This window comes from Lissotriton helveticus, chromosome 10 (genome assembly GCF_964261635.1).
Source record: "Lissotriton helveticus chromosome 10, aLisHel1.1, whole genome shotgun sequence".
Lineage (NCBI taxonomy): Eukaryota > Metazoa > Chordata > Amphibia > Caudata > Salamandridae > Lissotriton > Lissotriton helveticus.
In genome coordinates this window covers 974,210,994-974,223,088 of record NC_136071.1, presented here as the reverse complement: position 1 = coordinate 974,223,088, position 12,095 = coordinate 974,210,994, and the positions used below count along the sequence as shown (strand labels likewise).

At 43.8% G+C, this 12,095-nt stretch overlaps 1 protein-coding gene across 2 annotated transcripts in view; it reads right to left on the bottom strand.

The window, feature by feature from the left end:
• Window positions 1–12,095, bottom strand: part of GATAD1 (GATA zinc finger domain containing 1) — a 111,979-nt gene that overhangs the window by 36,441 nt on the left and 63,443 nt on the right. For both annotated transcript variants that reach the window (XM_078663644.1, XM_078663645.1), the window contains one exon: window positions 797–856. In XM_078663644.1, the coding sequence (XP_078519770.1) occupies window positions 797–856 (60 nt within the window). The remainder of the gene's footprint in view (window positions 1–796; window positions 857–12,095) is intronic.

Below are 12,095 nucleotides of genomic sequence, written 5' to 3'. Positions count from 1 at the left end.
TCTGAAATGAGGTGCATGAAGCTTTTATGGAGGATGTTGGATAGCGCATACCAGCATATCTTAAGGAGTCTAACTAGAGGAGTAATACAATGCAGATGGATTACAACTTACTCAGATATTTTCTTGGGTGGCAGAACCTGCTACAGCATTGCATTGGAAAATAAAAGAACTCCCCCATCTTCAAAGGGGCACATGAGCTTTTGCAACATACTGGCTATGTAAAGACTTCTTGCAAATGTAACTAAAGCATTTGAAATTGAATGCTATATGGAAACCAATGACAGACTATATACCCAGTGTTGACTTCCCCACCATGACTTCAAGTACTGGACCGGTTTGATTGATTCTCTTGAGGTTTCCTGGTCACCAGAAAAGAATGTATAAGTGGAAAGTTACTTGTTTCATTCAGCTTGAGGAGAGAGTTTTTTTTTTTTGCTTGTTTGTTTGTTGGGCCGACGAAGGAGGGAATTCTTTATGGGGCAGAGGTGGGTATCTATTCCTTTTTCTCTCGTTTTATGGAATGGTTATTACTGTGACGTGCTTTAACATATGCTCAGTTTGCATTGCACCTCAAACCCATCTTGACATTTTTCTCTTAATAGGTGTTTAAAAATTGTTTTCACCCAAACTCAACAGTAAAACATTTAAAGAACAAAAGGACAGCTGGGTAAAAAAATAAATTAATCCATCAAGACTGTTTTACGTTTCTATAGTGCATCCTCAATTAGTTTAGACTGATGTGTGTCTCAAATGTTAAATTCTACCGTAGAATAAAAGTGAAGGAATGCATTCATACCTTATAAAAGATGGATTCAGCAGTAATTATGGTCGACACAGATTCTGGAGCTTTGATAGGCTAGAAGATAAACATTCACAAAATACATTATTAATAGGTAGTTTTAATCCCCACAGTAAAATTATAAAAAAGAAAAATTATATATATATATAATTTTTCACTGAAAAAAACAAAGGTTAAAGTAGGGCTATAGTTAGGTGAAAAAGTAACGTTTTAAATTCCACAGAAATTCACCGGTTATACTTGTCTCAAGTAACTAGAACTTGTGCTCTAAGGTAATTATAACTTGCACCCCTGCCATGCACAGTTTTTTCATCAGTAATTTCACTGCAAATGTTGCAGTGATATTATAGTTGATGTCATAGAAGATGTCATGAGTGATGTAATATGTGAGGTAATCATCAGTGCATGGCAAAGGCACAAGTGATAGTTACCTTAGAGCCTTAGTAATGTTTTTTTTTGTTTGGCACCCCTGCACCCATCGTTGGTGCAGTGGGAGCCAACATAGCTCCAACCCACCGGGAGCCGTATTATATGGCTTCCGCTGGGTTGGAGCAATATAATACAATGGATTTCCCTGCCCTACAGTGTGGTCAGAGAATGTTTTTGTTCGTACACTGTCCGGAAGCAGCTTTGTTCAGTGACATAACGAAACTTAAGGACACCAGACTCTGTCAGGAGTACACAGCCCCATACAACTTAAAAGAAAGTCCTCTAAAGATTCCAAACCTTGGTTCAACTATAGCTTAAATTCAGAGACGCAATCTTAGACTTGCCGAACGATCTAGGAGAGGATCCCCGTCCCCGGAACACCTCCTGCTCCTGAGATCTACAAGAAGCTCCAACAACAAACATATCAGGAGGGCAAATTCGAACTTCTTCAAAAGCCAACTAGAAAATGCCATAAACAGACCAAATTTTCTTTTTTGAATTTATCAAACTCCAATCCAACTATCTTCCCACCCTTGCGCTATTTCAGGCACCTACAAAGCCAACCTGTGAAGTGTTTGCCTCTTTCTTCCTTGAAAAGACTATTAAAATCGAAAATGATCTACGTGCTTTACAAGGCAAACAACCAACTTTCCTATGCCAGACTAACCCCACTTCTCCGCCTCCACCTCATCTTCTGCCTGCTGTTATTCCCTCACCCAAAAATATCTCCTGCTGGTGCCAACTTACTCCACCTCTGCCTGACATAGGTCTTTCATCCAAAAATTATGCCTGCTGGAGCCAATTCACTCCCTATGATGAATTCCCTATTCTTAACTTGCTTTCTACTCTGAAACCCTCTAACCACTTCAGTGACCCTCTGCCCTCAAGTTTCTTTAATGAGATGAAAGGGTCCTTAGTCCCCCTCTGAACCAAAATAGTAAATGCCTAACTACGTCAAGGTGTGATTCCTGACTATCTGCGGCGGGGCAGGTTTCGCCCATTCTCTAAATACCCACGGTGGACCAAGAGGACCGTAATAACTATCGTCCTAGAACTATCATTCCAACTCTTGCAAAGCTTCTTGAGAAATGTGTTCTTGTCCAACTATGTAACCATATTGATCAATTCCAGCTTTTAGATCAATTCGATTCGGCTTTTCACCAGGGCCAGAGTACTGAAACGGCTATTACTCACATAACGCCCTAAAAATGCTCGATCGGAATGAAGCTTGCCTTCTAATCCTCCTTGACGTATCTTCAGCGTTTGCTACAGTCAAGCTTGAACACCTCCTGGACTTACTGGAACAGAGGATGGGTCTCTCTGGCCCTGTATTAAACTGGTTTGCCTCCTTTCTCAACAACAGAACGCAAAGATTTAAAGTCAATAATTCCCTTTCTAACTCCTTGAAATCCTCTCTTGGGGTCCCTCAGGGATTTGCACTCTATCCCACGCTCCAACTTGTTCATGCAGCCTCTAATAGATTTACTCAATTCATCCAACATTCACTAACACATATATGCAGACGACACCAAACTTGATCTGAAACTCTATTCCCCAGATGACATTAAATCACTCAACTCAACCCTACTCAAAACTCAACACTGGCTGACTACCCAACATCTTAAGCTCAACTTCTCCAAAACTGAATTCTTCCTGATAGCACTAACCAAACGGACTGTCATCATCGCCGAGTACTTGAACCACCTATCAGCTCTCAACTGTACCCCCACACATCATTGACTCCGCTAGGTCTCTTGGAATTATACTTGACAAGTTATTGAGCATGCAGGAGCACATTAGCTCAGCCATCAAAGGGGCCAACTTCCACATGAGTATTCTAAGAAGGATAAAAACCATTCCTACCCCGGACGACTTCAAGTCTGCTGTTCAAGCTCTAGTAATCTCCAGGCTAGACTATGGCTGTGCAACACTTTGTGGGCTACCCAGCTACAAGTTGGCTTCGCTCAGGGTTTCCCTGAATTCAGCGGCAAGGCTCATCACAGATTCCAGAAGAAATAGCCACATCGCCAGTACTGACATCCTTAAACTGGCTGCCTTTGGAGGCTAGGATTCATCTCAAGATTGTGTGTATGACTCACAAGTCCCTTCACTTTAACACACCTCTGTAGCTAGCCCAAAAACTGGAGCTCTCTGGTGGATCTTCTAGGAGTTCCAGCACTCTGCTGCTGAAACCTCCAAAATTCCAGAAAAACTTATTATAAGGCGTTCTCGGGTATTGCCCCGAGAATCTGGCCCTCCTTGCCTCTGCACATTAGACTGATTCCCTCTACGGCATCTTTCAAAAAAGAACTGAAAGCTCTATGGATAAATGGTTTTGTTTGACAGCATCTACCTCCATTGACAGTACTTCATTATTTATTTATTTTTTTGGTTTCCCGTAGGGGGTCCTATGCTTTTGACTAAGTCTACGATGTTGGTTTGTGCTCAGTCCCTCTGCTGCACTTATATGCTACACTATTTCCTCTCGCCTTCGATATATTTTACCTCTATCGTCTCCATTTCCTTGTTGATCATTGGTACTGTTTTTTACCGGCAACTCTGTTTGTACCTCTGTAAAGCACTCGGATACCTGCTTGGGTCACGTCCGCGCTATATAAAATTTTATATAAATAAACAAAATAAGTAAATAAATAAAATAAATGGGGTTCCCCAGGGCCTCTCCTGTATCCTGCCACTCAGCCCCCTCCCTTTCAATATACTTACCGACATCAGGGTATGGGGTGCCCGCGTGGGCTTCAGTTTATTTACCACCTCTCTCCTACTTGAATAAATGGCACCTGCTTCCTGCGAATTTGCGGCAAAAATAAAACAAAAACCCCACTGTTTTGGCCTTAGGCCTAGGGAGGCAGGATATTCCTACCTGCCACATTGTTTTTTTTTTTTTTTAAATCTTATTTTTAGGACTTGGGGCAGAGTCCTAAGAGGACTGCTACCATTTCCTGGTTGAGGTGGTGTCAGCCAAGCAGATCTCAGTTTGAGATGTCTGGATACACAGAGCCTTCACGTTTGTAGATATACAAAGTATTTGACCATTAATTGCTCAAAAACTACTGAATAGATTTACCAAAACACAAAAACCATTCTTTCTGGACCAAGATCTAGCCTTCAGCCAGATTTGGTGTAAATCTGTTCAGGGGGCTTGGCCATCGTTTGACAGATCACCCCGAAACTTTCTATGCGCAAACTAGCCAAAATAGAGCACTTTTTCATAGACATGCATCAAATGGCGCAAAAAATACATTTCCTATGGAGTCACAAACCCACCTAGAACTACTGGGTAATCTATATATATTTTAGACACACACCTCTAGCTATAAATACACTGTGCAGAGCTAGGTTCCATTATTTAAATTTATAAAGCAGGTTTTTCAAACCAAAATAAAGGTTGAAATTGATACCAAGGTGTACTGTGCCACTTAACCTATGGTTCTCAAAATGATCATTTATTGTGTGCATGGAGCATCAGGAAGACAAACTTGAAATGTGGCCTGGCAAACCAAAGCTATTAACTGAGAATAGTGGACTGCAGGAAGGGATTACTAGGTAGCATTCTACCAATGCAAAATTAAAGCTGCATTGTGTACTGCAATGGAAAAGTAACTAATACCTTCTTAAAACCATTACAACCAAAATTACCAATAGCTAATAAAACACCGGCAAAAATAGATAAAATAAAATCATTAAATTAACAATTCAAGAAAAACGTAGGGGCTTGGCCAGCTGCTCATTTAGACGGGTGTGTTTTCCCAAGCACCCATCAGCCACCAGGTTAATATGGAACTCCTGCATATATTCGGAACACATTACTAGATGACCGAAGCAGAAAAGGCAAGCACTGAACTAAACAACGCACGTAAAGCCACATTATAGAAGAAAGGAGCATGAATGATGAATGATTAAGGCCTTATATAGCGCAACTTTGCCCGAAGGCGTCAAGGCGCTGCAGATGGAAAGAAAAGGCTGAGTGAGAAAGGAGGAGGAATACCGGCTAGAGGTAGGCTTCACTGAAGAGCCAGGTCTTCAAAGCCTTCCGGAACTGGGAATGAGAGGGTTGATCCCCGAGTTCAGCAGGAAGGGCGTTCCACATCCTAGGGACAAGGGAGAAGAAAGCCCTCCCGCCCCATCTTGCCTTCAGAACTCTGGGAACAGCAAGAAGGTTTTTGTTCGCGGAGCGGAGGGTCCTACCAGGGACATAAAGGGACACAAGATAACTGAGGTCTTCCACCCCGAGCCCACAAAGGGCACGATGAGTGAGGCATAAGGCCTTGAAGTCAATCCTAACTTACATGGGGAGCCAATGCATATCTTTCCTAATGGCTGAGCCTGAAGAACGCCTAGGAGCGTAAACAACAAACCTCGCGGCTGCGTTTTGCACAATTTGGAGGCGCTGGACAAGTTGTTTGGTAATTCCTAGATAAAGAGCATTACAATAGTCCAGGCGGGAGGCTATAAGGGCTACAGTAACCTGTTTACGGGCTTCGATAGAGAGGTAATGTGAGATTTTCCTCAAACTTCGCAGAACCACGCAGCAGGTTGAGGCCGTCCTGCTGACCTGCTTGTCGAAAGAGAGTGAGGAGTCAAAGGTAACGCCCAGTTCCGAGCGGACTGGGTGGGTGTGGGGCAGGCACCGAGGGCAGGGGGCTACCAGTCCGCCGACCAAATATCCTGCTTTCCTCCAAAGATGATCACCTCCGTTTTCTCCCCGTTAAGTTTGAGGTAGTTTCTCACCATCCACTCCGCAACTGCCGTCATACAAGCTTTAAAATTAAGGGCAGTGATGTCAGCGGTATGTGAGATGGAGACCATGATCTGGGTATCGTCGGCGTAGGATACGACTTCCAGACCAAAGGATCTGACAAGCCTGGCCAAAGGTGTTACATAGATATTAAAGAGTGTGGGGCTCAGGGACGAGCCCTGAGGAACCCCACACTGCACAGGCTTGACAGGGGAGAGATGATCGCCCAACCTGACCCTTTGTTCGCGCTGAGTCAAAAATGATGTTAAAAGGCTAAGCACTCCTATTTCCCGCAGGCGCCCAGCCAAAATGCCAGGGGACAGAGTGTCGAATGCGGCAGTAAGGTCGAGCAGGACCAGCAGGGTAGTCTGGCCACTGTCGACCTTCGCACGTATGTTATTGCCGACAATTGTCAGGGCGGACTCGGTGCTATGGGTCAAGTAGGCTGGCAAGATCTAAAAAGGCGCTCAGATGGGTGTTTAAGTGAGTTTCTAAAATTTTCGCTGGGGCAGGGAGCAGGGAAATGGGGCGAAAATTTTTAAGAATGCCAGGATCTAAAGTGGGTTTCTTAAGGAGGGGCTTGACGATGGCCAATTTCCAAGGTTTCGGGTAAACTCCCTCACGAATAGCTTGATTGATCACCTCTAGAAAGGGAGGAAGTAGGACATCCCTGCATTCTTTGAAAATTTTAAGGGGGCAGGGGTCAAGAGGAGATCCAGACTTCAGGTTGTCCAGAAGCAGATTGATTTGTTCTAAGGTAAGCAGAGGGAAGTTAGTGAGATAACCCCCCTGAGGTGAAATGGAGGTGACAGCTGGTGAAGGAGTCTCCAAGTCAGAGGGGGGCCCTAGATCATGATTAAGAGCTTCCAGACCCGAGTAGATGTTCGTGATTTTCTCATGGAAATAGGTAGAGATTTGATCGCAAAGGTCGCATAGGCCGGCAAACCTCAGCCTCTCACAAAATGGCTACTGAACTACAAGTAATGCAATAAACTGCCACTGGGGAGCCTGGGCAGAGCCAGAAGGCGCAATTTTCACAGAATGGGAGACAAGTAAAAATAACACATCCCCGACTCTGTGGCCTTACCCGAGAACTGAATGTTCAGGGCTCTTCTCATCTGTGTGAACCAAGACATCAGAATCACAGCTGAGAATGGGCGTAGGAACAAGAGAAAAGTGTGCGAATGTTGTGAAGTATGGTGATCAAGCACTGGACAGGAGCACATAGGGGAGTAAGCCTGTGTCCCAGTATACTTACTGTTGGCTTCTTTCATTGTTGCGATGGGAGTGGAGTGATTGCGCCATGGAGTGCAGCAATATGGGGCTGTCGTGTTCTTGCCCCCTGATCCACTGGAGAGACCGAGGACAAAGCCATTTTGGACACGTGAGCGGCAAGCAGATTAATGAAGGAGAGGGGTGTTAGCAGCCCTCCCTATTTCGTGCGGTGTTGAGCTGCAAAATACTTGCCTCTTGCAAAATATTTGTCACAGGAGACAGCGATCAAAGGTGCTTGGGGCCCATGGCAACTTGACACAGCCTCACTGAACAATTAATATTGGATGATAAATGTAGAGATTCAATAATTGAACAGTACCTCAGCATCAGAAAGCAGCCCGAGAGCCTTTATGAATATGTGCAATGACAGAAATTGAAATAGAAAGTGACTCAAGAAGGTAGTGATTGCAAGAGCATTAAAGGCGGACTATAAAATAGAACAAGTATTTGCAATGCAATAGGTCTCGCATTTACGCGAGTTTGAGCTATTGACATTATAAATGGCAATGCCTTTTAGTTTTGTTTTCGTTTTTAAAACACAATTAAAAGGCATAGTCATTTAGAATGCCAATAGCTGAAACTCGCGTAAATTTGAGACCTCAAAGGATTAGTGTTTAAAATGAGTATAGTATAAATATGAAGTAATTTAAGTAGTAGATATGCTATTCAGTTATTTGGGCAGTATATTAGTATAGTTGAATATGGAATATGAGAAGTGAAACATGTTAGTCCAGTGTTTCCCAAACTGTGGTCCGCGGACCCCCAGGGGTCCGTGACACATTCCCAGGGGGTCCGTAGGCAACAGTTTTAAAAGCACAGAAACGTTTCTTGTTTAATTAGCAGCCTTCCAGCAACAATAAAAGTGTCAAGAGAATGCCAGTGATTAATGTACCTGCTGGAGCTGAGGAGAGTTTTGTTCAGTGGCAGCTTTGATTGAACTAATGTAGCACAGAGGGTTAATGTGCCTACTGCAAAGAACGTGTATAATGCTTCTTAAAAAGCAATATTTTATGTGCATAGGTTCGTGGTTACTGCCTTTGTCACAGACATTCTTTTGTTACTGTGCACTTCATAAGTGACAATCATAATCTAGCAGAGGGACCTATAAACTGTCATCAAAGAGCTGCTTGCAAACTGCATGGTACCAGTTATTAACTTATATTTTGTCCCAGTTATTCATTATCCTGATGCTGCTAAAAAGATTTATTTGGGTAGAAATGCATTTTTAATGTTAAAGTCAGTGCTAGCCACTGTGTTATGTTCTGAATCCTGAGTTTGTGCTTTTCCAGACCCAGCACTCTTTAAACATGTTATATACATACTGATTTACATGTAAGATTCAATGTCTCTATATGTGTGTGATGTAAAGAGCTCTGACATCTTACAATGGTATGAGAGATGCTATAAAACAAATGAACTACATGTGACAGAGGGGCTATTACTTCAATATAAAATACTAAGTGCCAGATGTACGATCTGTTTTTATATGCGCGAACGGGTTCGCAAACCCGTTTATGCATGCAAAAACCTATTGAACCATGTACATAGCCTATTATGCGAGTCGCAATTTGTTTGCGACTCGCTAAATAGGTTTTGCAACTTGCTATTTGGAAGGGGCATTCCCTTCCAAATAGGGAGTCTCAAAACCATGTACAAATGTTTTGCGGTCGCAAAACAGTCGTAATTACCACCTACTTCAAGTAGATGGTAATGCATTCGCAAATGAGAAGGGGTCCCCAGGGGACCCTTCCCCCTTTGCAAATGCATACAAAATTATTTTTTAAGGGCAGGCAGTGGTTCCAGGGACCTCTGCCTGCCCTTAGAAAATGAAACGAAAACGTTTCATTTTCTTTTTTATTTTAAATGCATGGTAAACAGGCTGCATTTATTTTAATTTTAAACTGCTTTATTTAAAAGCAGTCCGAGACATGGTGGCCTGCAGAGCCCAGCAGGCCACCATCCCTGGGAGGGCTGGCATTCCTAATGGGCTCGCAAATTGCGAGAGACTCATTAATATTAATGAACCTCGCAATTTGCGACCCCATTGGGAATTCCAAACAGTGTTAAACACACTGTTGTACATTTCATTTAGCGACTCGCATTTTGCCACTCGCAATGTGTCGCCAATTGCGAGGCGCTAAATGAAATGGTCGTACATCTGGCCCCAAAATCCTTAGTACTTTGGGTATTTGTTTTGTGTGCACATGTGTGTATTTTTTTCGAATTACTGTTTTCATTTTCAAATTTAAATCATACAAATTGCTTGGGGGTCCCCGGATTCCAGTGGTGACTCAATGGGGGTCCTCAGGAGTCAAAAGTTTGGGAACCACTGTGTTAGTCTGTTAATTTTGATTGAAAAAGGATAGTGGAGGGATAAAAGAGTGACGGATTTTTTTTTAAGTCAGCAGTGGGAAGAGGCTTTTGGATGAGTAAAAAGGAGTTTTGGAGGGAAGGAGTCAGAGGGGAGAGTTTAGAAATGTTTGTTTTAGGGGATCGTGTAGTAAAAAGAGGTGTCAGATGATGCAAGGAGGGGTAGAGCAGGAGAGAGTCTAGAAAAGGTAATTTTGGCGATCATAGTAGTGGTATGGGGTTTGGGATAAATGAGAGAGTGGATGTAGAGGATATATTGATAGATCTATAGGATGAGAGATAGGGTAGTGCATTAGAAGGAGTAGTAGAAAGAAGTTTGAGAGGAGTCAGAAGGTTGGGCTAGAAGATATATTGAGTGAAGTATAGGCTGAGAAATAGGCTAGTGCATTGGAAATGCTAAATTAGAAGAAAGTGATAAATATATAGATCCATAAGTACATTAAAAGTATATAGATACATAAAAGAAGTAAGTATATTTAGATTAAATATATTGATAGAGGCACAGGATGAGAAATAGGGTAGTTCATTGGATATGCTTTTTCAGGAGAAAAGTAACAGACACACAGATCCAAGTACATGGAAGGTACATAGATGTACAATGGAAATATGTACATGTAGACCAAAAATTATTTTTTATTTATTGATTATTATTATATATTTTTTTTTCTTCTCTTAACAACATAATTGTTTTACATGTTTTATAAAGTAATACACAAAGATAGGTACATATCTATAGTGAAAACAAATGCTTATATACAGAGGGATATGCTGTAAATTTCTATTTCGGTATGGTGCTTATGAGGGGAAGAGCCAGATCTTGAGTAGTTTTCTGAAGATAAGGTGGTTGTCAGTGGATCTTATGTTGGGGGGTAAAGAGTTCCATAGTTTGGCTGCTTGAACAGAGAAGGATGTGCCACCCATTGTTTTTTTCTTGTATGGTGGGAATTTGAGGCAAGATGCTCCTTTAGAGCGTAGGTTCCTTTGTTGAATGTGTTTGGTGATTTTATTCCGGATGAGGAGTGGTCCTATTCCATGTATTGCTTTGTGGGTAATACAAAGCAGCTTGAACGTGGATCTTCTGGCAACCGGTAACCAATGCAGGGCTTTCAAGGCAGGGGAGATGTGGTCTTGTGGTTTGATATGCAGTAGTCCATCAGATTCTCTCGCACCCTACTTCTGATGTTCTGCAACAAGAAACACTGTCTTTTAAGGGTGAGTAGCTGCAAAGTACAGCTGTGCAATGGCTCAAAGGGAGTGTGTGAGAAAGTGCCATCTTTCTTGCATTGGTATGCCCCCACTTTTTGCCAACCAGGTGCCCAGTGCCTGTGTTCCTTCCCTAAATCTGTGTTGCAACCAAAACCCAATTGGCATCACTGGCCACCTGTCAGCCCCTACTAAATGGTACCCTAGGTACCCAGGGCATGGTGACCAGAGAAGACCCCTAAGGGCTGCAGCACTTATTGTGCCACCCTTAGGGGCCCTGTACACGGACACCCACACACTGCCTTTCCAGGCTGAGTGTCTAAGTGCAGAACTAATCAGAGAGTCGACATGGCACACACCCCTATGTGCCATGCCCACAAAACCCACTGCCCTGGCATACCTCAGTCCCCCCTCTTGCTGGGTGCCCTATGCCAGCGGTGTGGGCACAGGTGCATGAGCCCTGTGCCCCTACAGTATCCAGGGCCATTCCTGGGCACTGTAAGTGCAGTGATGCCATTAAGAGTATATGGTACTGTGAGGTTGTCATTACGAACTCCACAGCACCATAATGGTTACACTGAAGAGTGACAAGTTTGATATTAAACTTCTCAGCACATGAAACCCGCACTGATGCCAGTGTGGGATTTATTGTAAAATGCACCAGAGAGCATCTTAGAGATGCCCCCTGAAAACCTAACCTACAAACCACGTCTGGACTGAGAGGCTGCCTAGGCTGCCACACAGCAGACATGTTGCTGGACCCCTGGGTGGAGAGCCCCCCGCTCTCCTGGGTCTGTAACAATGCACATCCTGGGCGAGGTGCTAGGTCTCCTCCCCCAGGATGGGCAGGGGGAAGCTTCAAAGGTCTGCTGCCTTTGTGAGCTTCTCCAGACCACTTGTGCTCAGCAACTGGCCCCCACCAGTTCTGACCCCCACTCTGGCGGGAAGACTGGTGGGAAACCCTACGTCCCTACCCTACCCTAGTGGAGAAGCGTGGCTCAGTGGTTAGAGGCGGCAGACCCGGAAGCTGAGTTCGACCGTGGACCAGGGTTCGATTCCCCGCCTCGGCGGGTCTCGGGCTCAAAATTCCACGGACTCGACAATTCTCGCTCCGGTGCCTACTCGAATCACGGGGTCACACTCTGCAACTCTGGGCAATAGCTTGCTTAATCTCCACTACGGCCCCTCGCGGCGGGATGCCTGGCTTTCACCTTGTGGACACCCTGCCGGGGTTTCTCACAGGGGAATACCAGGACGGGTTCC